The sequence below is a fragment of the Ictalurus furcatus genome, chromosome 26 (genome assembly GCF_023375685.1).
Source record: "Ictalurus furcatus strain D&B chromosome 26, Billie_1.0, whole genome shotgun sequence".
Taxonomy (NCBI): domain Eukaryota; kingdom Metazoa; phylum Chordata; class Actinopteri; order Siluriformes; family Ictaluridae; genus Ictalurus; species Ictalurus furcatus.
The window spans coordinates 17,133,260-17,161,229 of record NC_071280.1 but is presented as its reverse complement, the minus strand read 5'-3'; the positions used below and the strand labels follow the sequence as shown (position 1 = coordinate 17,161,229).

The window sequence follows — 27,970 nt, the reverse complement described above, 5'->3', positions numbered from 1 at the left end:
ATAGGGGAGGGGGGATGCAAACTTATGCCCTACACTGTATATACACCTGATCAATATTCACCTTAATAAAACAATATTTGTTATATAATTCATGACAAAGTATGCTTTGCGTACAATTTATGGTTGTACGGCTAGTCTGACATTGTTGCTAGGTAACATGATGTGATCTTTACACATGTCCTTGCTTTAAAATGACACACACACACACAAACACACACACACACACACAGAGAGACCCCTTCTAAACTATTGGAACGGCAAAGCCAATTCATTTGTTTGTGCTATACACCAAAGGCGTTTGGGTTGGCGATGTCTGTTGTTTTTGGGTTTGTTGTTTTCCTTGGCGGCCCCATTCAGTGTCTGTTGCTCAGTACACCAGTGGTTTCTTTCTATTTTCACTATTCCAAATTGTTCTATTGGCTATGCCCAATGTTTGTGCAAAACCTCCGATCTCAGCATGAAAATAGCTTGCTTTTCTCCCATAGACAGCTCTCTGATCTTCGTGTTGGCTTATCCTTTTTTTTTTCTTTTTTTTAAGTCTTCACGCGTGAAACTGAAGGCTAAAACCATGAGAAGATGTTCAGAACTATTTAATGTTTAAACAATCAATCTAACAGGACACACCTGGGTAACAAGAAACACCTGTTCCAATATTTTTTGCTCAACCTAAAAATCAGGTAGTCTGATCCAAAATATGCCGCGTCCTATGTCGTTTAACACGTCTACATATAAACATCAGGAAAATAAAAGCTGAAATTCTAAACTCTCTTCTCTTACTCATCATCTGATCTCGGACCCAAATGTCGTCAGTCTACGGCGGAAAGCAAATGAATCGGCCCGGCCGTTCCGATAGTTTCGGAGAGGGCTGTAGAAGTAGAGATAATAACGACTGCTGAGTGTTGAAGGGGTTTTGTTTTTTTTTTGGGTGGTTTATTAACAGAAAATCCACAAGACACGGTGATAACGAGGGTCTTGTTTAGAATTCAGAAGCAGAAAGAAAGATACAACCATCATACTTTTCTCTCTTCGCTTTCAGAGAACACCGGCTGAAATGATCGTCCTGATCACACCGGTCCAAAAGCAGACCTGCTCCGGTCAGCGGGAATAGTTTTCGGCCTGATTTTATACAAATTTAAGATTAAATCCACACCGTATCCCCGGTATGGCAGATTTACTACAACTATTAACGTTAGCACGAGTTGACGGCATCATCGGTGAGCTACAATAAATGGAAATATGGTGTGTGGACGTCGGTATGGAGATGGGAATTCCCCAAAGATTTCCTCAGGATGGGTTTCCGTCGCTCACTCGGGTACAGCAGGAGGCCAGTCTACATCCACGGACTGAAAACAACAACAACAACAACACAGGGAACACAAAGGTTAAAAACTCCGCTCTTAGCGCCATTAAGTGTTGCTACCGTTAAAGTTCACAAGAAAATACACTATACGCTAATGCACTTTCAGCTTTCACCCTCAAGCTTTACAGGAAAACTCCAAGCTGAAACACTTTCGATATAATTTATACTGAAATATTTGTGACGTCGTTTTATTTGGTGCGAACGTGTCGGTCGTTGCTGTGTTTCCGTTACTGCTATGAAAAGTTAGCGGTTGTCCTCCACGCTGGTGTGACAGGAGGACGTATGCAGCGCGGTTAGGACGAGATATTATTCGTTATTTACTTGGGAGTCGGAATGATATCGGTTGGGGATGTTCGGGCTACAAAGCGGGAAAAACATGGCCATTTGTTTGCTCCGTCAAAGCACTAGCAGCAAGCTAGCCGGTTCACGTTAGCGATACGAGTTACAATCTTACTGTTCTAGTAACCTGTGTCGTCACTGCTGATCTAAAGCAGATCAAACTACGACTAGAGTGTACTTTAGAAGTAGAGAAGTGCCGCTGGATTTCCTGTCGACGCTGTGGGAAGCCGTCATGTGACGAACTCGGGGTTTAGGAGGACTTCCGGACTTCCAGAGCGTGTGGTTCCAAGTTGGAAAGATACGTTTTTAGTCAAAGGCAAAGGAATAAAGGTGATTTTTGGTTGCCCAAGATGGAGGCTGGCGTAGCTGTACAGCATTTACCTCCAAGAAAACGTTTTGCTCATGTTAATAAAAGACAGGACGTCTCACTGGGTCGTAAACCAGATCGCTGAACAACTGACGTGGAAGATTTTGGCGACTTCTATTACTTGTTAGCTCCATTAGCGTCTTCATAGCGCCAAGAAGGAAACATCAGGCACCAAATACATCGTCTAACTGACTATATTAGTTTAACCCTTTACTGCATGGTGTTGCCATATGGCAACAATTCATTTATCTCCCAACTTTTTGATAAATAATAATGAAAAAAACTACTATTTTCCTATGTAGCTGGGGAAAAAAGGGGGCTTTAATTTGACATGACGAGCAAGTTCTGTTTGCACTTCCTTTTCTGCAATCGGTGGAGGTCATCATCTGAGGGTTCTCAAAATTTGGTTAATTTTCCAATATTTGTGCTACGCAAAACTGCATAAACACCATCTGAGAAAAGTAAACATTTATATTTCTGTCATTTTAATCACGTTTTTATATTCTGAGTATTGCGTTAAACAGCTAAATGTAATTGTTGCCGTATGGCAACAAGACGCGATAATGGAACCGTCGTATGTGCGTTCATGAATTTAAACAAACCTACTTAGCATGAATAAATAAATAAATAAAAAGACACTAGGCTTCTCTAATAGTATGTTTACATTTTTTTGTTCACATTCAAAGTAAGGAAAAACTGCTGTGATTTCAGATAGTTCACAACTGCACTTAATCGTCTAAACGTTTATGTTTCGAGTGAAAGGATGAACAATTCGAGAGAATTTCAAGAATGTAAAAAGATATAAAATACTTCACCCAAAACATGTTTTCTAATTTTTTTGTATGTGTTTGGCGTGAGTAAACCCGTCCACATACAGTACTGTAAATCCTTCCCAGTAGATATAACTTTTACATGCAGTTACCAGAACTCACGCACTGGAACTAATTCAACAGTAAAAAAAATCCATTTTAAAATGTTGTGGCTCGATGAAACAAACCTCCACGTCCAGCTCCAGAATGTCCACCTCCGTGTCCATGAGGGCGCCGAGGTTGGGCTTCGTCCGGCCGAAGTCTCCGTGCACGAACTCTTTAATGTAGCTGTTTGGCCGCTCGTTAAGGTCGCGTTAACGTGCTCTATGTTCAGTGATCGGTAGACGACGGAACAAACGTGACGGTCCACGTGTGGCTTCAAACTAACAAATGACTGAATTTCAACATCAGTCGAAGGGAGAAGCAGTCGATCGACACTGAAATAATCTCTTTGTGTGTGTGTGTATATATGTGTATGTGTGTGTGTGTGTGTGTGTAAGGATACGTCCCGGCCTGGGTGCGCAGCTGCAGTGTGAAGTGGTGTGTATCCAGGTAGCTTGCGCTCATGGAGTGGATGTGTCTCTGTCTGACCGCAAGCGGCCTGCGATGGAGGACTCGGAGTGGGGTCTTCTGATCGATCTTCAGCTCCTACACACACACACACACACACACATCGTATATCTACTACACACACTTTCCTTTCTAGTATCTACTCAGTGCTTAAGAAAATTAATTATTTGCACAATTCCCCCCAACCCTAAACTTCAGGGAAGATTATTATAAACTATTTTCGTTCTTCCTGTTTGTTTAGGGGGTTGTTGGGGTTTTTTTTTGTAAATCAAGGCACTTATTGGTGTGTAACCGAGAGGCTGTGTTACTTCAGAATGAGAAAAAAAAAATTTCATTGCTGTTAATCATCGATACATTCATATAATATGCAGTCGATATAATACATATACCATACAATTTACTGTTTGTTTATTATTTTTGACACAAATTTAACTCCCACACTTCTCTAACACACCTGATGTCTAATGATCGTCCCCTTAACGAACTGATTTTTTATTATTCAAATCAATCGAAAGCTAAACGAATTGACACTTTTAATGGTTTCAATACTCTCGCTGATACTGTAACGAATAGAGAAGATCGTAAACCTTTATCTTCTCAAAAAAGTCCAGATCGGCAGGCGTTATAGGCTTTTGGGTCCAGATGAGGGCGCTGTAGGACTTGGTCTTTTCCTCTTCTCCTTCTTTCATGCGACTTGTGGCTTCTCTACAAACACACACACACAAATCCAGCGAAATGGAGATACGCCTACGTAAGCAGTATATTATTAAAAAGGTCTCACGCACACCTGGTTACGATCTGCAGGTCTCGGACTCGGATTTTGTCGGAGGACGTGTTGATCGTCTGCGCGGACGAGAGTGACGAGGAGAAAATTAATAACGAGCAGATCATTGCCTGAAGGCAGACATTTCCGTCGGTTCAGTACCTCCTGAAGCTGTCTCATTTCGGATCTGTTGAACTTCGCTCTGTGTGGATTCAGAAGCTCGATGGCAAACGGACGTCCTGCAAGAGACACGTCAACAAGTCAGTCACGTCAGTGTTTCCCAAAATCCAGATGTTTGTTTTTCCCCTGCTCTAGCACAACTTACTCGGCTTAAGAAAGGATCGGCTTGTGACGTGACGTTAACTGAGAAACACTGACGCGTTTATTCTTCAGCTTAGACTTTAGAATATAAGGCTTGGTCTCACATGCCGAAATTCACATGGGAGCCATTATACTGGACGTACCTCTACATATAGAACACATACAACTGATATTTGAGGAACATCCAACGTCTTTTATGTCCCTGTTTCCGAGACTATCTTACACAGAATGCGCTGTGAGCGAAACTTTTACCACAGAGGAATGGATGAAAATAGGAAATGATACACATAAACGTAAATCCAATGACTTTGACGCACCATTTCCTAAAGTCCGTACGTCCACGTCTTCTCTCCCGGATGAGCAGAAGTTAAAACCTGCGAACAAAAAGATTTGAGAGTACATGTAGAACATCCGACAAGTATTAACTCCACCACTAGGTGGTACTGCAACCACTGGAGTGTTCTCAAGTTAAAACCATATTTGGTGCCTGGATCTACCAACACGGCATGCTTCAGTGCATCGTCTGTCTGCTGCTGATCTACAAAGTCCTGGTAACAACTTGATAAGAGGATCGGCTATTACCTCTGCCTGTGGCTGCATCTACCCCAGAGACTACAGCAACAATGTCCTGTACAGCCACCTGACCAAGCCTCGACTGAGAGACCCGTCCATGGTGGTCCACACAAGAAAGATCCAACTTTATAGGGTCTCAAACGAAACCAAAAAGTCTCAATGGCTTGCATCGAGGTGATAACAGGAAGGACTGGGACGGCACTGGAAGTAGACTGAATCCAGACTCTGCCACAATGACCTTGTAGAAACTCTGGTTCGCAGAGGAGTTGGGATTGGGACTGGAAGAGATAGGGCAGGGAGCTGCAACCATACCAGCAAGCAAGGAGAGGCACCGGTTGGTAGAGGAAGAAGTGTGAGCAGGGGTTGGAGAAGCTCGAACCAGCAGGATTGTTGGAACGAGATAGTAAGGGGCTTGATGGGAAGTTGTTGGGATGCACCAATGGTACATATTGTCAAATGCTATGGAAAGTGTCAACGCAGCACGTCAGATTCCTGATCCGACTCCTCCGACCTCTTCTTCTGGAATACCGCAGATACACCAGTATCGCGTTCTTACTGTGCAAGGGCAGAGGAACCATGGAGAACTGGATCTGCTGTCCTAGAGCCTTAAGAGAACCCTGATCATCTCCTGATGGACAAAGTCAAGTGGCTCTAGGCTAGAAACTCCATCACATTTCTCAAGAAATGAGAGTGACCCCAAAGCCAGGGCCAAAAGCGGTGACCGCCAGGGATCCTTACAACAACCCATGAACTGTTAGACCAGTCACTGTACTCTGGTCAGAGTCTATGAAGACTCTGTTGCCCCAGATAGAGGAGGTATCTGGTCATGCCCCAAGCTGTGAAATACCATGTGCAAACCAGTTGAAATGGGCTGCAGAGGACTGGTGGTCCAGTCCCTCAGCAGAACCTACAGTCTACTGGGAGTGGTCGGGGGTAACCAGGAGAAAAGAAGTCTTCCACATGACTATGGATTAAAAGGAGCAAACCATGGAGTGTGTGTGTGCTAGAAGCACACAAGCCAGAGCCGGATCAACCTTGCCTGGGTCACCTGAGTAAAAGTGTCTGATCTTGAAAGACGCAAAACATCCACTGTCCCCAGGATAAATCACTGATGATGTGTCCCAAGTGATGGTATTGCCAAATATAATGAGCAAGTTTGACCATTAATGTGTATTCTATATATAAAAACATAAAGCTACATCTTCCGACAACGTCGAGCTCACTGACCGTCCGCTTTGAAGGCAGTCAGCAGAGGATTGGCGATCAACTCCTCCACCGATCCTTCCATGCGTCTCTCTCCGTCGATCACCCAGGGGGTCTGAGGAAGCTCCCGTGAGAACTTATTATACCGCCCTAATGACAGACAGGAAAAAGTCAACATCGTCCAACAAAGGTCCTTGACAAGGTCGTAAAACAGAGAGAAGGAGACGGGCAGATTTACCTGCTATGAAGACAGGTGCATGCAGACATGTGGTGTCTAGTGGAGTGCACTGGCTGGAGGGTGAGACAGGTGGACACGGGTAATGTCTACACAGACACACAGCAGAGACGTCAGTGAATGTCGTGTCAGTCCAGTCTGGACGTGGCACTTTCAGACAGGCAGGATCGGTGCAAAAAAATGTTAAAAATTGGCCTGCGCTTTTGCTTACAAGCGTTGGACAACGAAGGTCAGAAAGTTTGAATATTTCTGACCTGAGGAACTTCGTATCCGAGATCTTCTCCAGCGCCTTCACCACCGCCATCCTGGTGAACACAGACTGAAGAAGACACGCAGAGAGACTCGCTCGGTCATTACTACTCAAGCATACAGAATTAGCGCTCTGTCAACATGTTAGCATGTAACCGTCACAACAGGCGGTCGCGATTTGAATGAAAACAAGAAAAGAACGGCACCGCGAGTACTTACGGCTTTGTTCTTCGTCGGCTTGAAGCAATCCGGACACTCTGTAGCCCTGCGAACGACACGACAAACCGTCGCTTAGTCACGTTGAGAAAGCGGCTAGTGAGAAAAGAACGGAGGTGAACGAAGAGAGGAAGAGACGTACAGGAAGTGGCAATCTCCGTCCGTTTCTGGATGCGCGAAACCCACGCTGACCTCGAATGCACTCTGACGGATAAAACAGGACACACCGTTAGCGTTAGCATGTGAGAAAGCCGTATCAGTAATGACATGAAGGTAGGACCTGTTCCCAATGAACCTAATTAGAGTTTCTTTTTAGTAACGCATTAATAATAACGTATTTCACCAAGTGCATTAATAAAGACATGTGATTTGCAAAATATATACACAATACACACACTCTGACCAATCAGATTTGAGAATTCAACAGTTTGCTAAAATCGCAACACTGACGCCAGGTACGGTAACACTTACGTTAGCGAGTACCGATGCTCCCAGCTCTTTGCCCACCAGTCCCTGTACGGCCCATTTAAAGGCGTCCTTCACCTGAACCACGTCCTCCTTATCCAGACACATGCTCTTCTCCCTGACGCACACCATACCATATTAATATCCATGTTAATACTCTGTACGTTCTCAATGCACAACAAGGCATCAATGGTTATTTCTTTTGAGCCCCAAACACTAATTTAGTATTTTTATGAGCCATGTTTTGGGTTTCTCAGTCCTGGTCCGGGGTTCCCACCTCCCTGCTGATTTTGGTGTCTCCCCCCCCACCCCCCAAACTCACTGTTCAACTGGTTGAGTTAGAGGAGATAGAACACCAAAAATGTTCAGGGTAGTCCAGAACCAGGATCGAGGAACGTTGTATTAACCTCAACAACAGGTAAACAGGAAGTGATGCGCCATTCCTGTCGTCAAGTATCGTCGCCTTGTACAAATGAACTTGTAATTTGTTCTCGGTTGAATCGCCATCTTCAGAGCTGTTTATTATCCCTACTACCTCGATTTTATTACTACTTTATTATAATCTCGATTGACGCTCGGAGCCCTGAGGGACCGACACGGACGTTGTACGAGGTCAAAACTGTGAATGTTGAAACTATAATACTGTAAAAATCACACGTTAATATCCTTTAAGCAGTCATTTCCGGAGCTAATCCGGATTCCCGAGTTTATGTCACTACCCTCAACTTTTTTTTCATTTATAACGAGAGGAAAAAAAACGGTTTCCGGGTTGGATGTTAGGTCCGTTTTCGTTTTTTAGTCGCCAGTGATGCAGAGGGTTTTCACACTGGCAGTTTAGTCCGAAACCGCACAGCGGTCCCGGACCCGAGACTACCTCTAGGAGGTAGGACCGGAACTGAGCCGCGATTCCCGTGAACATAACACGTGCTCGGGTCCGCACTTGTACAGGAAGTAAAATAACCTCCGCGTGTGTTTTAGCCGGTCACGACGGAAGAGGTGGGACACAATCGCGCTCGGGTCCGGACCGCGTATTTAAACGTGCCCTGTGTGAAAACCAGTCGTATGTACGGTACTGTGCAAAAGTTTTAGGCACCCTATATATATATATATATATGTATAATTTTTTTTAGTACAAACTTTATTATAGATTTTTTTATTTTATGACTTCTACATTATCGAGTCGGTACGAAAATAAATGTTGAAACATTTCATTTCTTTATTTTCGAAGGCGTCTTCGCTCTACAGCATTTCTTCGCATGTGCCTAAGCCTTTTTTGCACGGTACTCCGTTTCCAGCACGCTGCAGTAGCCTGTATTAACCTCGACGTGAAAATGAACTCGTTTTCTAAACACGTTCTAAATGAACGCGAAACATCAGCGATGATTACCGATTTCACGTTGCTCAAGCCCTAATCCTAGCCCTGACCGGTGATCGGACTAGACGTTTGAGCAAACTGAACCAATCGGTGTCGAGACGAATCGTTTAACAGAACGACTCGCTGAAAAGAGTCAAAGATTCCATCTCTGTTCAGATCTTGTGACACTCTTACGTACCTGACTTCCTTCTTGATGTGCAGCCAGAGGGAATGCTGATAAAGGAGAAAAACGGACACGATGAAGTACCAGAGTATGAGATGCGAGTCTGATTGATTAAAGTGCTAGCGTGCGATGAGGAGGTCGGCGTACCTCTCTGACCGACAGCTGAGCAGGAAGAGAGACGGCCAACATCAGACTGTCGAACCGGTACTCGCCTTTTCTCACAACGTCCGACACCTTCAGACAAACGAAAGGCAAAATAACTCTCGTGCAAGAGTGCTGTTTTGACAAGCGTCGTAGTTTACACACGTATCTACCGTGCCTTGCGTAAGTATTCACACCCACCCCGTCCTTGACCGTCTGCACATTTTGTCATGTTACAACAAGGAACGGTGAATCTTTCAATTCATTTTTTTTAAAATGCAAAGTATATGGCACGATTATGACTTCTTCTAGAGGAGACTTATCTAGCAAAAATAAAAGATGAAGTAAAGAGGAGATTAATCAGAGAAGCAACCAAGGGGCCAATGGTAAACGCTGAATATGATGCCGCCACCACCATGCTTCACTGCGCTGATTACTTATGCAAGGCACTGCATGTTAAAGTATACAGTGATTTTTTTTTCTTCTTTTTATTTGAACACTGATCTTGTGAGATCACACAGCTGTGGGTTTTTTTTTTTTCTTTCACTTTTATTACAAATATCTCAGATTATACCCTGCTATGATTGCGCAATTACCGCGGAACCGATTCTGAATGGCAGTTCGTGGTATTTAAACGTTCACCTGAACGCTTCGTGAGCCTTAATAGCCGTCACTCACCTGTTTGGCGTAACTCTGATCGCAGAAGTGCTGCAGCACCCCGACACACGCCACACACACCCCTGACTGCACCTTCGGCTCCGGGGCACCGTCCGCGCTCGCGTTCTCTCCAGGTGACTCCAGCTTCATTTTCTTACACGGAGGATCGCCCGTCTCTGTCTCTCCTGAGGCATCATGGGATTGCTCGCCATCATCCGTACCGAGGAACGCTAAAAGCTCTTTCTCTATGTCCTACAGAGCAGTACGGACAAACAGACACTGATGCTAAACGTATTGCACGAGGGACTGTGTGACATGTGATATTTAAAAGGATGACAGATGACAGTGAAGAGGATATGGAACACAGCGGGTTACACACATACACACCTCACAGGACTGCTGATATGAAGAATACTTTCCCACACAACAGAATCGGAGGACGCATCTTCCGCAGCAGCCAGCGGCCAACAGCTTCCTGATGACCGGACGGTCTTTATCTTTAAGTGACAGCGTCATGAAAGGAATATCTGAGAGACAAAAAACAAAAAAACAAAAACAAAGAGAATATCATAAGAATGACCAGAGCTCTTGTTTTCCTGTGGAATTTGCGTACATTGAACTTGAATTTACTCTTTTTTTGTTCACAGGCTGGAGGTCAGACATTTCGCATACGTTTAAGCACTTTAATAGAACGCCACCATATAAGCAAGTAAGCACCAATTCTGACCTCTGACAGTGAAAACGTGATTGGGTTTGACACACAAGTTATTACCTGGTTCAGACCAATACCACCCTGCTGAAAAAAAAAAAACCCCAAACAATAGAAACCATCACAGAAATTCTAATGGTTTCCACTACAAACATCATTACAACCCATCTGTTAACCAATAAAACCATCACCATTATTGGTCCTTAACGGTATCCACTAGACAAAACATGCCACCAATAGAAGGCAACAAATTACCAGTAGAGACCCACAGGGACCGTTACACTTTCCATTAAAACCAATACAATTCCCATTATAACATTACAATTTCTATGCAGGTTTCTATTGGGGGTTTTTTTTGTTAGGTTTTTCCTTTTCTTTTCAGCAGGGCAGTTCATTAGTGTTAGAAATTTTCAGAGGACAGAAACTACAATATGGTGGATCCATAAGGTTCTCGTTCAGGCCCCTTATTGCTCTCTCTTTAAGACCTCCTATAAAACTCATCGCATAACACGGTCTTTCACTTCTCTTCTGAACGACAAACAGTTATATTTCTCAGTTTTTCCCGGATTCGGACCAAATTTGAAATTCTACAAACGAAAACCGCCCCTCTGTGTCTAAAAACCTGGACATGTTTAAAGCAACTGAATGTTTTTCTAATACTGTTTTTTTTTTTTTCTTCTTCTATCTGATAATACCAGAGTTCTCAAGCTGTGAAAAAAAATGCACAGAGACCCTTATGGCATAGCACAGATCTAATTTTAACAACAATACCGCAACTTTGTACCATCGTATTAGTTTATTCGAGCCATTAGAGCTTTTTTATTCCACTTATCCAGATGTTGGTCTTAAACCCAGTTTCAAAGTGTAACAGCATTTCCAGGTTTTGTTAAAATTGCAGTCACGTTAACGTTAACATTATTTATAATATTTCATAGTTAGTGTTAGATGAACTCCTTTCATTTCAGCTGACAAGACAATTACTGAATAATAATAATAATAATAATAATAATAATAACAACATCCTTGATATTTGGTGATGTTAGTAGTTGATCTACACCACTAAAAAAGGACTGCTTAGACACACATCCTGGATCCCTGGAGCTCAGTGTGAGAAGCATGGAGATGCAGATGATGTTAGTATGTAAATATTACAGTGCACATGGCAATGACAGTCATGATGTTGGATTTTTACAAATCATCATTGTATAAAGTTTGACAGTTTTGGGACTGCAGATCTGGCAACCCAGGCATCACATATATGCCAAATAAAGACTTTAACGTACGTTTTAGTTAAGACATTAGCGGCCATAGATGTTTATTTACAGAAATGATATCCGTCATGTCAGATTACAACATGAACTCACTGACTGGTTGAGCAGAACACATGATGATTTCATTTTGCGTAATAAAGTTAACCAGACTGACAATTTAGCTCGTAGAACCCAGACTTACCTTCAGACAGGATGTGTTCAATGCGTAAAGTGTTCACAATGACTCCGGAATACTTTTATTAGCTAAACATTTGAACAAATATCCAACTCTGCTAGTGGTCTGTACTCGATCAGTAACGTTAGCATGCGGATTTGAGTTGAACTGTTTGGGTTTTTTTTTTATTTTAATTTATTGGTGTTGTTATTAATTATTTAACAATAATAAAACCGTATTGTTAAAAAAAGAAGTTTACACAATATAATACAGTAAAAGATAAATTAATAAATGAATCAAACTATGAGCTTGTTTTTCTAAAAAATATATTTTTTTTATAACATTTAAGTCTGGCATATAATACGCCGCCTACCTTACGTCATCAGGGTGCGCCGGCAAACGCTTGCTTTGGGTCCTTTCGCTACGTTGGTCGCAGCCGGTGGTTCTCTGGAAGGTTCTGTTGTAATTTAACAGAGGCAGAACCGAAGCGAATCCGCGTCCATCCGAGCCGAAGGAGCTGTGCGTGGGTCAGCAGGGAGCGCGGACGTTTTCCTTAAACCTTGACAAGAAATACTTTAGTGGGATTTAATAATAATACTGAAATAAATATGCCTGAAGCCGCCATAGCAGTGCCGAGGGGTCCTAAAGGAGGCAGGAACAACGGAGGCACTTATGTAGACCGGGACAAACCGGCCCAGATTCGGTTCAGCAACATCAGCGCGGGAAAAGGCGAGTATTTATTCATTAAAGTCTTCATTTGTAATCGAGGTGTTGGGTTTGTTAGGCTAATGCTAACTAGCCGCTGACGCTGCAGTTTATAGGTTATAACGGGATGCTGTAAAGAAGCTTCTGGAAAACTAGCTCGATAAATACAAGCTACACTGGAATTAATACCGCATTCGCCTATTGTAGTATTGTAAGAAAAAAAAAAGAAAAAAAAATACAGTATGGGGGAAAAGATTTAAGTATTCGGCAAACACCATGTAAGGTGATGCTGCAGCAGGAGCCACGCCCCTCATCTCACTATGTTCCTCTGACTCTGGGCTGGACGGTGTGGTGCATCACGATACTCGATAATGTGCGCGATATTTCAGCTCGATATCAACATCCCTGCAGTCCCTCCAGGATTTTGCGATGGTGGAAATGAACGCAGAATCAAGCAAACTCTGATAAAATAGACAAATATTTGTCGGAAGAGCTTGCAATTTTGCAGGTTACCTCAGGTTTGGGCCAAGATGCGTCATGATGACGCACATTCACATCTTCGATACATGAGATCAAAAAGGGGGGGGGGACCTCCACGAATTCCTGTACGGATACTGTGGTACCAAGGCAAAGCGACCGGCGCTGTAAAATCCGTTCAGTTACTTGGTCACTAGCGCTCAACTGATTTATCGGGTGGTTGATAACATCGCTGATATTCAGGCGCCATGAAATCTTTCACTATACATAAGGAGGCGCTTGTTTATCGTTTACGGAAGGGGTCTCCGGTGTCGGCGCCATACGGAGTCAGGTGTTTTGATCTTGCACCTCCTGGAGGATTAATGGATGCACCAGTGTGTCGCTATAAATGGATAAAAATCCCACCGTGCTGTTTTTTTTATGCAATTCGGAAGGTTTTACGTACTGTCGCGTAAGATCAGTAATCGGTGACTGTATCCGTATCTATGTATTCGCGAATAACGGCAAAGTTGTCTAGCATCGTACGTTAAAGCACTGATGATGGAGACGAGTGTTAATACTGACGCACGTTGCTGTATTCTAACGACGTGTGTGTTATGTCATGTTCGACAGCCGTCGCCGATGCCGTCAGAACGAGTCTTGGCCCTAAAGGCATGGACAAAATGGTACGTCTCGTTAATACTACTACTTTTTTTTGCTCATATTTCTAAAAACCGTTGTGTAGTTAAGGAAAGCTATGATGTTTCTTTGTGTCGTAGATCCAGGACGGGAAAGGAGACGTCACCATCACCAACGACGGAGCCACCATCCTGAATCTGATGCAGGTCCTGCACCCTGCTGCGAAAATGGTGAGACGCGACAATTCCAGTTCCCTAATAGGAGTCTCAGAAATGAGCGGGACCGCTTACGGTGTTATGATCGTGTGTTTTAGCTGGTAGAGCTGTCCAAGGCTCAGGACATCGAGGCTGGAGATGGCACTACGTCTGTGGTGGTGATCGCCGGAGCTCTTTTGGAGTCCTGCGCCAAGCTGCTGCAGAAAGGTACGCAAACCTCTTTCACGATCTTTATAACGCAGTCCTTCATCATAGTCACAGTGAAGGTTAGACTGTACGTCCGAGGCCGTTATATAATTTATAGATAGACTTTTTAATTCCGTTTGTACACTTCTGCGTGGTTCTGTAACGATCTTGGCTGGATCGCTTCCCCGGTTATTACTGTAAAAAAATATTTATCGTGGAGATTGAGCGTTTTTAATCCACATCACGAGAAACGAAAAAGCACGGAGCAGGTCAGTGAAGTGCAGCTACGTGCGGTACGCTGCTGCTTGACGTCGAGCTGGGATTGCTGCAGTGAAATAACTAACACGTAGATAAATACCGGGTTATACATATGTTAATCAGCGTTACTGACGTCGTTCCCGACATCCCAGGCATCCACCCGACCACCATCTCGGAGTCGTTCCAAAAGGCGGTGGATAAGGGCGTGGAGATCCTGACCTCCATGAGCCAGCCGGTGGAGCTGAGTGACCGCGAGTCTCTGCTCAACAGCGCCACCACCTCGCTGTGCTCCAAAGTGGTGTCGCAGTACTCCAGCCTGCTCGCCCCGATGAGCGTGGACGCCGTCATGAGGGTCATCGACCCGGCAACCGCCACCGGGGTCGACCTCCACGACATCCACATCGTCAAGAAGCTCGGGTGAGTCGCACGCGGCGTTAACGGTAAAACAGGGGCTTGTCGTCACCGCTTTCTGGCTTTTTTCTTTTTCCCCTAATTATTTGTTTACTTATTTATTTGTTTGTTAATTAAATGTTAGTCTGCATAATAGAGGCATGATGATCGGGTTGCTCGTTCTGGTTTCCGGTTGCGACTCGCCTGTCTAACACATGGCGTCTGTGTTTTCCAGAGGAACCATAGATGACTGTGAGCTGGTGGACGGTCTGGTTCTGACCCAGAAGGTGGTGAACAGCGGACTGTCCCGTGTAGAGAAGGCCAAGATCGGCCTGATCCAGTTCTGCTTGTCTCCTCCGAAGACCGATGTACGTACGGCCACCGCGTCTGTTGTGGATCATGGGGTCCAAAACCTTTTAGGGATACAGCTTGTTTCATCACTTCCTTACATGAAGTGATGTAAGAGTAATTAAGGGGTGAAAAGAGAATTATTACAATTAGAAAATCAGCCCAGCTGTTTTCAGTACAGCTAGAATGAGTTAAAAACCCACATCACAACCTCTCTCTGTCCCCTCTTTCATTTTCTACCCCTCTTTTTCCTCTCTCCCCCTCTTTCATTGTTTACCCCTTTTTCTTTCCTTCTCTCTTCCTGCCTCTCTCCCCTCCCCCGCCTTTTGTTCTCCGCCTCTTTCTTTCCCTCTCCCCTCCTCGCTCTCTTCCTTTCTCCCCCTCCCTCCTTTCTCCCTCTTTCTTTCCCTCCCTCTTTCTCCCACTCTCCCTCTCTTTTCTCTCTCTCTCTCATATTTAATAACTCATTTTAATTGTCACATTACAAAGAACCCCACAGACTGCTGTGTCCTAAAGACCTTCCTATCTTATACTTCCTAAACTTATATTTAACGGAATCGTATCACTGTATCGTACTGAACTGTGTCGGATCAGTGCTGAATTAAAGTGTACCGAATTGTTACTTGTTAACCTGTATCGCTTATCGTATCAAGATGTGTGTATCGTATCGTCAGAGAGAGATCCACACCCCTAAGCAACCGAACTTCTTGTTTTTCACCAATTCTTTAATCAGCTTTTTACAACAATCTAGTTTCTTATTCCGTGTTTTCTTCTTGTCTCCTCGTGTCCGGGACAGATGGATAACCAGATCGTGGTGTCGGATTACGTGCAGATGGACCGTGTGCTCCGCGAGGAGAGAGCTTACATCCTCAACCTGATCAAACAGATTAAGAAAGCCGGCTGCAACGTCCTGCTCATCCAGAAATCCATCCTCAGGTACGGAAAGACGAGGAACTAATAAGAGAACGCGTCTGATTCAAGTTTGGGGAAGACTTTATTTATTTATTTATAAAATACACCTATATGAATATGATGCCGTTTGTAAAGCCTAAAGTCATTCTCCAGTTGGATCTCCGCGTGTGTGTGTTTTCTAACGCGTTTGCGTTGTTTCAGAGATGCGCTGAGTGATCTCGCTCTTCATTTCCTGAACAAGATGAAGATCATGGTGGTGAAGGACATCGAGAGGGACGAGATTGAGTTCATCTGCAAGGTGAGAATACGGCGTTTAATCACTTGATTTAATAAACCTAAGGTATATTTGTCCCAGTCAGTCTGGCTTTATTCCGGAGCCGGTAACGCTGTTTAATTTGAGTCATTTTGTAACGGCTTGAAATCACACCGAAACGCTGTGTCATTACGTTCCAGACCATCGGCACCAAGCCCATCGCCCACATTGACCAGTTCACGCCAGAGATGTTGGGCTTGGCCGAGCTGGCTGAGGAGGTGAGCCTGAACGGCTCGGGCAAACTGGTCAAGGTGAGACATGCTGATCTGAGTACTGCACATGAGCTAGCTTTATAGTAAATGTAGTCAAGGTGTAGGGTTTTAAAGGGGCTTGATGTTGACAACCTGTTAACTGTGTCATCACATTGCCATTTCTTGACTGTGTGTGTGTAGATCACCGGTTGTGCCAATCCAGGTAAGACCGTGAGCATCATTGTGCGTGGCTCCAACAAGTTGGTGATTGAGGAGGCTGAGCGCTCCATCCATGATGCTCTCTGTGTCATCCGCTGCCTCGTCAAAAAAAGGTGAGCACCTGTTTCTGTGTGATGTCATCATTTAGTCTCTCTTAATCTGATCTCTTAGTACAATAGCACGGTCATGTGTTTACAACGTCATATTGTGTAGCCTGGCTGCCATTTTAACTTGCACATTACTCCGAAAACCTACAGAAAACGCTAAAATTTCGGGATCTAACACGGAGCCCGGAAGCTGCATGAAACCATGTCGGCATCGTTTACTCGTCCCTCTTACGATAACGATGTGTTTGTATCGTATAGCGCCTTTCTCATAGCCGAGAAACGAACTGCTGAGAGCAGACGAAAGGAAAAGTCCAGCACTAGAAGGTGTGGTCGTTGATAGTTGTCTCCATGTCGTCGTAACGGAGTCGCATCTGCTCCCCCCGCAGGGCTCTGATCGCAGGCGGCGGCGCTCCGGAGATCGAGCTGGCTCTGCGCTTGGCTGAGTACTCCCGCACTCTGGGCGGCATGGAGGCGTACTGCGTGCGTGCCTACGCCGACGCCCTGGAGGTCATTCCCTCCACACTGGCCGAGAACGCCGGTCTCAACCCCATCTCCACGGTAACCGAGCTGCGCAACAGACACGCTCAGGGCGAGACGACGGCCGGCATCAACGTGCGCAAGGTGGGCTTCGCAAACAACCTCTGTAACTGTGCTAAAAGTGTAACCATGGCAACAAGCATCAAGTAAGGAACCAAACACTTCTGGGGGCCGTGCTGGTATAGGGAAATAATCGGCGAATTAGTGTCTCGAAGTGTTTTATTCCTCTTATACCAGAGAAACTTGCAACAATTGCGAGTTTGTTTATTAATGTAAAATGTATTAATGTGTAATGGGAGTTGGGAGAGGGGTGATTTATCACAGACGTTCATGCTGAACCACTGTTTTCTCTCTCCATCAGGGTGGCATCTCTAACATCTTGGAGGAACTGGTGGTCCAGCCCCTGCTGGTGTCCATCAGCGCCCTCACCCTCGCCACGGAAACGGTGCGCAGCATCCTCAAGATCGACGACGTGGTAAGTAGCTATACGTCTTTTAAAACATGAGTGAACTGGGCAGCATGGTTGGTTCTATCTGTGTGATTAAACACACTCCTGACGCTCTCGTTCCTCTGCAGTTGAACACGCGATAAGGGGTGTGTGTGTGTGCGCGCGCGTGTTTGAAGATGACTGGTGGACTGAAGCACTGCTGCTGAAGGATGTGGGGACCTCGCCAAACACCTCGCCATGACCAACTGCTCATGAGATGTCTGTAGATGTTACGTTGCGTAATTTAATAAACTCTCCTCTCTTTTTTTGGGACACCAGTGTTCTCTTTGCTTCAGTTCAGTTTCCCGCCGCACCGATCCTGAACGCGTCGAATCATTTAATAAACGAATCAAACACGCAAGGCACGTTTTGAAAAATGTACGAGTGACTGACATTTTCTGTAAAGATAAGTTATCTAGAGTGTCTAGAGTCGTTGATACTCGATACATAACTCCTAATGTCCACTGTCCATTTTTATGACTAGAGGCATGTAAAAAAAATGTGCATGCTTGGTTTTGAGGGTTAAAGGTGTATTGGGTAAGACGTGTGAAAATTAGGTCTATAACAGTAAGTAGGTTGAGTTCAAGTGTGCCGCACAAGTCCTGAAAAGGTGAAGCGAAAACGTTTCAATCGCCCTCCAGATGCCTGGATGCAGTGCAGGTCATAAACCCCGCCCTCTCCATGTAATCTAATAACACGTGAGACAAACTAAACAATCAAATTACACTTCAAATAAATGGGTTTTAAAAAAAAAAAAAAATTATTTAATAGTTATTTGTTGCTGTAAAAAACATGGGTGTGACTTCATGATTGACAGCTTCTCTGAGCGAAGTAGTCACTGAGGCACCAACAGGCTTTTTTTTAAGGATCTGCAGGAGGATATTGGAGCTTTTAACTTTAATTTCTGCATTTCCATAACACTTTATTTCACACTGACTTTATTTCACTTTTCTACAATGGAAAAGAGTGAAGGTGTGTCGTCCACCTTTTTTTATTTATTTTTTTTTTTTTTACAGCCTATGGTTGAGTTGAATAAAATGAAATACAAATTTCACTCCTTGAGCCCACCAATGTACATAAAACTCCACCCCTAGAACCAGTGGTGGTTCGACTACTGACTGGAGTTCGCATGAGCAGGGTCAGTCTCTCACAGCATCACTTTCAAGCGCATTCGGACATTCAACTGGACTTACAACTCTTATGAATGGTGTAAAAGATAAATAAATAAATAAACAGGCAAAAATATTCTATTATTCTATTCTATTATTCTATTCTAATATTCTATTCCTATTATTAATTCAACATTTGGCACAAAAATAGAACAGAATAACTTTGTCGTCATAACAAAAAAAAAAGTATATTATGTTAAAAGGAGCGGACAGTTCGCTTTTATCAGACTGAGGTGGAGAAAAGAATTAATCCGCTTAATCTCATTTACTTCTTTTGTCTAGCCCTGAGTGGCTCGATCCCAAACGCCTTGCTGTTGTATCTCTGGTGCACTACAGGGGGCGCTGAGCGGCCTGTCACGCGCCTTAATTAGCGCACTTCAATAGGGAGTGGAACTGGGATTGTGATTGGACCGTTGGCTTCCTCACGCGCGACGCCGTTGCTAAGGAGTCCTGAGAGGAATCCCTTTCTGGACTGAGAGGCAAAACAGGGCTCGTGTTTGTGATTAGCTTTAATTTGGTGTTCTTGTTGTTAATGATAAAAAAAAAAATGGACAGGTCTCATCGCGCTAACGTGCTCGTTACATCCTGTCTGAAAACACCGGTGGATCCGCACACTAAAGTCCCGCTGGCTTTATACGAGAGAGCGCGTGCTGCTCCGGTAATAACGGATGGAGAACAGGTGAGTTCAGTGAGGCACTTCCGGTTTAAGTTTTCGGACCGTATTCTTTCAGTGAAATAAAATGAAGTGTAAAACGTAAGCTTAACATGATTAATTAAAGGTTCAATACGCGTTTTTTTTAAAAAAAATGTACTTGTAAAAAGAATTTGCAAAATGTGTAGAACACTACTGATAAACAATGTTTTAAATCATGACCTCGGGATGAAAGTAGTATGTTGCTGAGAAAACCCGTTTGGAAAAGTGACTTCCGGTCCGGCATGCTTCTTTGCGTTTGAATGGGCATCCAATTAGTCATTTTCTAGGCATTCTACAGGCCACTGTAGATCCTGGGGGCGGGGTTTTGTGAACCCTGGTGGAAAGGGTCAAAGACATTTGATATATTACCAACTTAACCATTAGAGCGGTAATGTGGAGGGGGGGAAAAAAAGACTAATCTTACCCACTGCGCCTTTAATTCATGACTTCATGTTAATAGTTTTACACCTTTTAAACACGCTGAAATATTAACAGGTGTTACCAAGTAGCGGAAAGATGAACCTGTTAATCGTGTGGTCACATGCGAGTGTGTAGAGGTCTAATAACTCGTCACCAGCAGGGGGCGCCATCTTACAACACTGACGGGTTTCGATCACAGACTTGACTCGCATCACACCATAAATCATTACATTTTACACCACACTTCTGTTGAATTCATTCTGGTTGGTCAGGTGTTGTTTCGATAACAGCGGTTCGGACAGTAGACACCTCGGGATTTTTACATTACATATAATTGTTGATATGGTGAAACTTTCTGTAAGGAGATATATTTATCATATTTAGCATTTATGGACCCCATGTACAAGAATAACTACAAGGCGAGCGGTAAGTACTAATCAAGTCACCAAAATAAAACACACAGGCAAGTGTGTAACAAAAAGCAGGAAATTTTCCTTTTTTTATTCAAATCCATAAAGACACTTCAACAATACTTCTCTAGCTATAATGCAAGAAAATAACTTATAAGTAGTGAATTTCATTTAACGTGGTGGAGGAGGGTTCCGCTTGCTTCCGACAGCCAACACTACCTTCCCAAAAACATTGAGCAGTCCTTGGTTATGGATTGGCTCCGTTTCCCGCAGTCCTGCCGAAGGCCCCGTTCCACCCGAAGTCATCGTTCCTCAGACTCCTGCTGAACTCTGCCGTCTGTCTTCACGATCCACAGCCATCAGCAGCATCTCTCTCATAACATCCATGTGGACAGAGCTTCCCCGCTTTCTTTTACCTGATTAAAGGGGCAATGTGTGATGTTTAGCGCCCTCTGCTGCATGCAAAGTGAACTGCAAGAACAATAGAACAAGCTTGTAGTTTAAACTCCAACTGACCCTCGATAGCATCGCCTCAGACATCACCTCAGCAGCAGAGGTGATAGTTCATTCATATCACTTTATGATAATCCTGAGTTTTTCCCAGTTAACATCTTGTACAACAAACTGATTAACCACTACATGTAACATACATTACCGTATAAACAGTCAACCATCATATGTAAATGTGATATAAATATACATCAAAATCAACACAAAAATGGTTTACTGACCACAAAATCAAGGTCCTGCTATGACCATCCCAGTCCCCTGACTTAAAACCCATAGAAAACCTGTGGGGTGAGCTGAAGAAGAGAGTCCACCAGCATGGACCTGGAAATGTGAAGGATCTGGAGAGATTCTGTATGGAGGAACGGTCTCAGATCCCTCGCCATGTATTCTCCAACCTCATCAGGCGTTATAGGAGAAGACTCGGAGCTGTTATCTCGGCAAAAGGAGTTAGCACAAAGTATTGACTAAAAGGGTGCCAATAATTGTTGCACACCTATATTTAACAAAGATATTTTTTTTATAAACCTGTGTTGTGTTTGCAGTTGTTTGATATCCATGAGAGCAGAGTATTTTTGTGAATTTTTTTTAAACAAAAGGTCAAAAAGTTAAACAATAAAGACACTTTTTCACAGCGCTCTTTGCTCATATTTACCAGGGGTGCCAATATTAGTGGAGGGGCACTGTAAGTCCAGTGTCACCTAAACCTCGGATCCCTGTCTATCTTTCTTTCAGGTGGAGTCTGACTCTGAATTAGCCCCAGTCACCGATGATGCTCACGCTAATGTTAGCTGCCCTCTGCCGATGACAGATCGCTGTAAAATGGGCGATCACATCGACCTGCGTGAGCTGTACTTTTCTAATGAGGAGTACTACAGAAAGCTGGAGCAGCTGAGGAGAGCCCACCTTCGCACCATGGCTGATCTCGAGCTCGTGTACCTTAAGAAACTTGAGCCGAAGGGCACTGCACCTCTGAGCAACTATGACCGAGTTTGTCTGTGAGTTCCTGTTTTCTTTTCTCATGTTAGTGATTTGTTGTTGGGGATTGAAAACTTTGTCCTGGTAAAGATTGATCATCAAAACTTCACTAATTGCAAGGGATCTCTTGGGGAACGTCATGTATGATATCTCTTGAACCTTCACATTGGGATGTCTTTCTTTTTCAGTGTGAGGCATGCGTCTGGCTGTAGGCTGCAGTGTCATCAGACAAACAATACGACTGGAGGAAAACTGAAGAGGGCTCACTCAGCCCACGAGCTCAGAAGCAGCACCTGCATGGATGAGGTGCGAAGTGACCGAGGTGACCATGTCAATGAAAACATTACAAAAGATGTTCTCATCTCACCAAAAGAACACATCAAGAACATGTGGCGAGGCTTCTGTGTCGACAAAATGTCTCCAAGTGAGCAGCAACCTTCCTCAGCGTCGCTAGAGAACCATCCAAGTGACCGTCAAACCACGGTGGAACCAGACACCATGGCCAGAGTTCAAAGGTCCAGAAAAGGAAAGCGGTCAAAAGAGGAAGGCTGGCGTCCACAGGTGACGGTGCCCAAGCCTTTCCAGATGACACTCCGGGAGACGGCAAACAAACGCAAGGGGATCAGGTCTCGCTCGGAGATCGAACGGGAGAATGAGGAGCTACGCCGGGAGCTAGAGGAGCTGACCGAGTGCCAGCGCAAGTTCCGAGCCACTGCGGTGCCCGCTCATGTGCGCCTACCGCTGTATGAGGAACTGCGGGAGCGAGATGAAGAACGCCGTCGGCAGTTGCGGGATGCAGAACAGCAGCGCCTCTTCGCAACCCAGAGGCCTTTTAGCTTTCTAGAGAGGGAGCATATCAAGAAACAGCAGAAGGATCTCCAGATGCTCCTCTCCATTAAGGAGCAAGAGGAGCACAGGAGGCGCCCATTTCGCGCCAAACCTGTTCCCCGTGCGGTTAAGGAGGCGGCGTTGGGCGAGCGGCATAAAGAAGAGCAGCTCTACCGGGAAATCAAGAAAGAGATGCGGGCGACAGAGATGCTCCTGAGCGCCACCGGGCCACCCGGCATGCTGGCCAGACGTCACCGTGAACGCCGTGCTCAGAAAGAAGAGCAGTCTGAAGACAGCACCAACCGCAGGAACAGAATCGGCTCCCAGGTGCCCGACTTCGACGCCAGCTATAGGCGCTTTCAGAAGAAGCTTGCAAGCAAACGGGAATTTCGACCTCTGACAGCTTGCGAACCCTTCAAGCTGTGCACGGTTAACGTCAGCTCGCGTAAAGAGCGCCTCACAGCCAATCCTGAGGCAGAGAGGAGGAGCCAGAGCAGATCTAGATGCCTGTTTGATTCACTTTCACCTCGAACACCTTTGTCCTCTGTGTGTTCATCTCTGTCTGGGAGCCATGAATACCTTCCTTCCAAAATTACCGACGCAGCCAAGAAACGTCAAGAGGCTATTAGGTAACTGCGCCCAGCCTGGTGATTGGTAAACCGCGTACCAACTCATGACCTTCCAACCCTCAATTAACTTGACTAGTCTTACAATTTCTGTGTTGGTCTGTGCTTCGCTTACGTATTTTCCCCTTAGATCCTCGGTCCCGTAGCTGTATCCGGAGTTTTAGAATAAGACTTGCCGATCAAGGATAAGATCCCGACCAACTTTCAACCAATCATATGTCAGCACGATCCCTGATCCCTTCACCGACTCTCCCACAACCCCCAGCCCTAACCAGCATCCCAACAAGAGTGTGTCCCTGCTTTCTTGCCTCCTCCATCATCCATCCATCCCTCCTAGGAATCCTTCCTCCCAAGTCATCCCTCTAGCTCCAGTCCTGAAAGCAGATCTTCTCCTTTCTGAGTAGGAAAGTTCTCGAACAGAAGAAGAAGGCTGAGCAAGAGGAGGAGAAATGGAAGGAGCAACAGAGGCAGAAGGAGAGGAAACTGCAAAAGCTGATAGCCAAGCGTGCTCAGGCCAACGACCCACACGTGGCCCTGGCACAGATTTGTGAATCCAAACTCAAGGAGTTCAGGTATTCTGTGCTTGGGAACGACGTGTTATTTAAGTATTGTTGGATGGTGGTGTGAATTGCTCTGAACTTACCCTGGATATTGAATTCATCCTGTGACCCTACAGTAACTGGATGTACTTTTAAAATGGAAATGAGTGTTGTTTTTAAACCCTTGTTAATCTTTGACATGCCAGTGTCACTTCAGTATTTATGCTTAAATCTTACCCAAGAACATCCTGTACTAGAGATGCACAGTATACAAACAAGACAAGTAACGTGTTTTATACACTACACTTCCCTCGGTATTCAAATTTCACCCTCTCCTGCACCAATGCAACCCCATTTTGATTTATAGTCACTCAAAATACATACAAAGCTAGATCCAAGCATGTTTTTGAAAAAAAAGTAAATATACTATTAGAGAAGCCTGGTGTCTTTTTTTTCTTTTCTTTTCTTTTTTTTTGCTATGTAGGTCTGTTTAAATACATGAACGCACATATGACAGTTCCATTATCGCATGTTGTTGCCATCCATCCATCTTCTATACCGCTTATCCTTTTCAGGGTCACGGGGAACCTGGAGCCTGTCCCAGGGAGCATGGGGCACAAGGCGGGGTACACCCTGGACAGGGTGCCAATCCATCACAGGGCACAATCTCATACACACTCACACACCCATTCATACACTACGGACACTTTGGACACGCCGATCAGCCTACCATGCACGTCTTTGGACTGGCGGAGGAAACCGGAGTACCCGGAGGAAACCCCCGCAGCACAGGGAGAACATGCAAACTCCGCACACACAGGGCCACGGTGGGAATCGAACCCTGGAGGTGTGAGGCGTACGTGCTAACGACTAAGATGTTGTTGCCATACGGCAAAAATTACATTTTACCATTTAACAGAATACTCTAAATGTATATACGTGATTAAATGACAAAACATAAATGTTAACTTATCTCATCTAGTGTTTCAATTTTTTTTACTTTAAGTAAATTTCGCATAAATATTGAAAAAGTCGTCACATTTTGAGAGCCCCCAGATGATGCCATGCGAATGCAGAAAAGGAAGAGCGAGCAGAACTTCTTGGTCATGTGACTTGGCATTTTTTTTTTTGTTCTTATGTCAAAGTTAAAGCCCCCTTTTTTAGTTACGTTAAAAAATAGTAGTTTTACATGATTGCCTATCAAAAAAAATTGGAGATAAATGAATTGTTGCCGTATGGCAACACCATGCAGTAAAGGGTTTAATTTATTGTAGGCACACATTTGTTGTTATTGTGTGTGTGTGCTGGCACAGGAAACAGGACCTGCAGAGGCGCAGAGAGTATCAAGAGGAGATGAGAGAAATTCAAGAGAGAGTGAAAAGCAGACCTCTTCTACTAGAACGAGTAACACAGGTGCTCTATCTATCTATCTATCTATCTATCCATCTACCGATCTACCTATCTATGATCATGATAATGATGCTGACGATGTTTGTGTGTGTATCTGTAATACAGATGAATGCCAAGAAGGCAGCAGAGAAGCACTATACTGAAGCCCTGCGTGCGTTTGGTCTCAGTGAGGCCTTCGTCAACAGTAAAGCTCTCACAAGTGAACACGACTACACCCTCTCAGGTCGCTCAGTGATTCATGGGTCTCTCACACACAGGTCAGCATGTACTCTCAGTGTTAATCACTCTGCTCCTCTTACACACACACACACACACACTGTCTTTAAAACTTGGCGTGTTTGCACACAGTATAAAAAAAAAAAGTCGGTTCTACAGTTAGAGATGTAGAGATGAGACGTTATTAAACATAGAACAGTAAATCTATTTATTAACTACAACTATTGCTACTGTTATACGTGATGTACGTGTGTGTGTGTGTGTGTGTAGACATATAAAATACTTCCTTATGTTTTCTGCTATTTGTTTTAAACTATACAAGTACACAATGGAGAAATGAGCAAATAACACCAAATAACACATCATTAACAGCATTAGCCAAGTTAGTTAGCAAGCAGGCTAGTTAACTGCTAGTAATAAGCGCTAGTTTTGTCACAGGTTGGCACGAGTTCGATTTCAGTATCAGAGTCTTGATTTACATTATTGTCTTCTCAGGGATTTATTTCACGGCAGCCAAATCTGTCAAAATATACCATAATCAATCAAACGATCGTTTTTGTTCATGGCTAACATTAGCTAGGTTACGTAGCCAGATAGATTAGTGCACGGGTCGATGTGGCTAAAACGTTCTGTTTTCTACAGAAGCGCTAAGAAAGTTGTGGTTTTTAAACGGAATAACGGTGGTGTCGATAAATTTTAACGCAAGCACCGATGTTCCAGAGGAGGTAACCATTTAAATATTGCATACTCGAGTTCAGGGGGATTTTAATTATGTTAAGAGCACTTATGGAAGTTAATATTGGCGTAGCCCTTTGAGTTTGAAAAAAGTTGCTTGTTTTCCCAGGAAGGACCAGACAGCTTGTCATCTGGAGGATGCTGATTTTGAAGATTATTTACCTGGCAACTATCCTGCTGATCATGAAGATTATGAACCAGACGTACCGATGGACAAGAAGAACGAGAGACAGCAGGAAGACGAGGGAGAAAAACTAGACAAAGAAGGTGACCCCGATGAGGACGGAGACGACAGTCGTTCCTACGAGGACGATCTGGATTTTGATGATTATGATGATCAGGATGGGGATGAAAGTGATGAAGGGTGCGGTGACAGAAGCCACAGTCGCCACAGCAACACAAGCAGGGCGAGTGACAGCGGTAAAAGAAGTACAAGCCCTTTAACGGATGGAGGGAAGAAAGAAGACGGGAAAAGCGGACGTGGAAGTCAGGAGTCTATGAGTGGTGAAGAAACAGAAGGAAGGGAAAGAGGAGAAGAAAAGAATGATGATAAGGACTGAAGGAGCCATTTTATTTGTGACTCTTTAGCTCCTCTTGTGGAAATGGTTGGGATTTTATTTTTTTGGTGCAGTATTTATTGTAAGGGTGGAGTATGAATCGATCCATTCTTTTATTTCATCTTCATGTAGATGTTGAGATCTCAATATAATAAACATTTGCTATCTTTCATAGGTGGGTCAGTGTCCATGTTGGCTTTACTGAATAAAAGTGTTACCTGAGATAAGATAGATAGATAGATAGATAGATAGATAGAGGCTGGATGGACAGATGTAGTTAAATCGGTAGTAGTACACAAAGATTTTAGAGAAACTGGACATTTCAGACAAACATCCTTCATCATCTGTGGTGACCTTTGGCTTTGTTTACTTTTGTACTATACTCAATATTTACTACATCTACTACTATTACTTCCTAGATAGATAGATAGATAGATAAATAATATGGATTTACGGTAGCAATAACACAGTCCAACACAAGACATATTGTATTTATGAGGCTGAGGGCCAGCTTAATAAATATAAGAATAAGAAAGAAATTAGTGTATTTATTAAAAAAGAAAAGAAAAGAAATGTATACTACAGGGTGCACAGTGGCTTAGTGGTTAGCACGTTTGCCTGGGGGTTTGATTCCCGCCGCTGCTCTGTGTGTGCGGAGTTTGCATGTTCTTCCCGTGCTGCGCAGGTTTCCTCTGGGTACTCTGGTTTCTTCCCCCAGTCCACAGACATGCATGGTAGGCTGACTGGCATGTCCAAAGTGTCTGTAGTGTGTGAGTGTGTATGTGAGTGTGCCCTGCGATGGACTGGCACCCTATCCAGGGCGTACCCCACCTTGTGCCCCATGCTCCCTGGTCCCAGGTTCCCTGTGACCCTGTAGGATAAGCAGTATAGAAGATGGATGGATGTATAATACAAGGTCCCAGGAATTATACAAAAGTGTACCCATAAAATAAACACACAGTTAAGTAAATACTTAAT

At 44.1% G+C, this 27,970-nt stretch overlaps 3 protein-coding genes across 4 annotated transcripts; 2 read left to right on the top strand and 1 right to left on the bottom strand.

Annotated features, from left to right (window-relative positions):
• Window positions 1–11: 11 nt before the first annotated feature.
• On the bottom strand, window positions 12–12,396 carry pus10 (pseudouridine synthase 10). 2 transcript variants are annotated; one of them, XM_053615214.1, is made up of 18 exons: window positions 12,314–12,396; window positions 10,194–10,333; window positions 9,828–10,058; window positions 9,156–9,242; window positions 9,024–9,058; window positions 7,477–7,588; window positions 7,148–7,209; window positions 7,009–7,054; window positions 6,795–6,859; window positions 6,544–6,629; window positions 6,330–6,455; window positions 4,847–4,903; window positions 4,371–4,447; window positions 4,233–4,288; window positions 4,033–4,150; window positions 3,381–3,523; window positions 3,064–3,163; window positions 12–1,343 (listed from the first exon to the last, which is right to left on the bottom strand). In XM_053615214.1, the coding sequence occupies exons 2-18, from the start codon at window positions 10,320–10,322 to the stop codon at window positions 1,305–1,307; spliced, it is 1,569 nt and encodes a 522-aa protein (XP_053471189.1). In that variant the 5' UTR covers window positions 10,323–10,333; window positions 12,314–12,396; the 3' UTR covers window positions 12–1,304. The 2 variants fall into 2 exon arrangements, with proteins under 2 accessions (XP_053471189.1, XP_053471188.1); XM_053615213.1 differs by lacking the exon at window positions 12,314–12,396 and adding an exon at window positions 11,968–12,260.
• Window positions 12,357–18,176, top strand: cct4 (chaperonin containing TCP1, subunit 4 (delta)). The gene is made up of 13 exons (XM_053615211.1): window positions 12,357–12,669; window positions 13,735–13,787; window positions 13,881–13,970; window positions 14,054–14,162; window positions 14,552–14,816; window positions 15,025–15,157; window positions 15,934–16,073; window positions 16,251–16,347; window positions 16,503–16,613; window positions 16,755–16,885; window positions 17,266–17,500; window positions 17,778–17,891; window positions 17,993–18,176. Exons 1-13 carry the CDS (start codon window positions 12,549–12,551, stop codon window positions 18,005–18,007), a joined length of 1,614 nt encoding a protein of 537 aa, XP_053471186.1. The 5' UTR covers window positions 12,357–12,548; the 3' UTR covers window positions 18,008–18,176.
• Window positions 18,177–19,290: 1,114 nt separating this feature from the next.
• On the top strand, window positions 19,291–27,518 carry fam161a (FAM161 centrosomal protein A). Its single transcript, XM_053616049.1, has 7 exons — window positions 19,291–19,751; window positions 21,839–22,101; window positions 22,270–23,538; window positions 23,940–24,107; window positions 25,388–25,487; window positions 25,590–25,741; window positions 26,545–27,518. The coding sequence occupies exons 1-7, from the start codon at window positions 19,605–19,607 to the stop codon at window positions 26,993–26,995; spliced, it is 2,550 nt and encodes an 849-aa protein (XP_053472024.1). The 5' UTR covers window positions 19,291–19,604; the 3' UTR covers window positions 26,996–27,518.
• The last annotated feature ends 452 nt before the right edge of the window (window positions 27,519–27,970 follow it).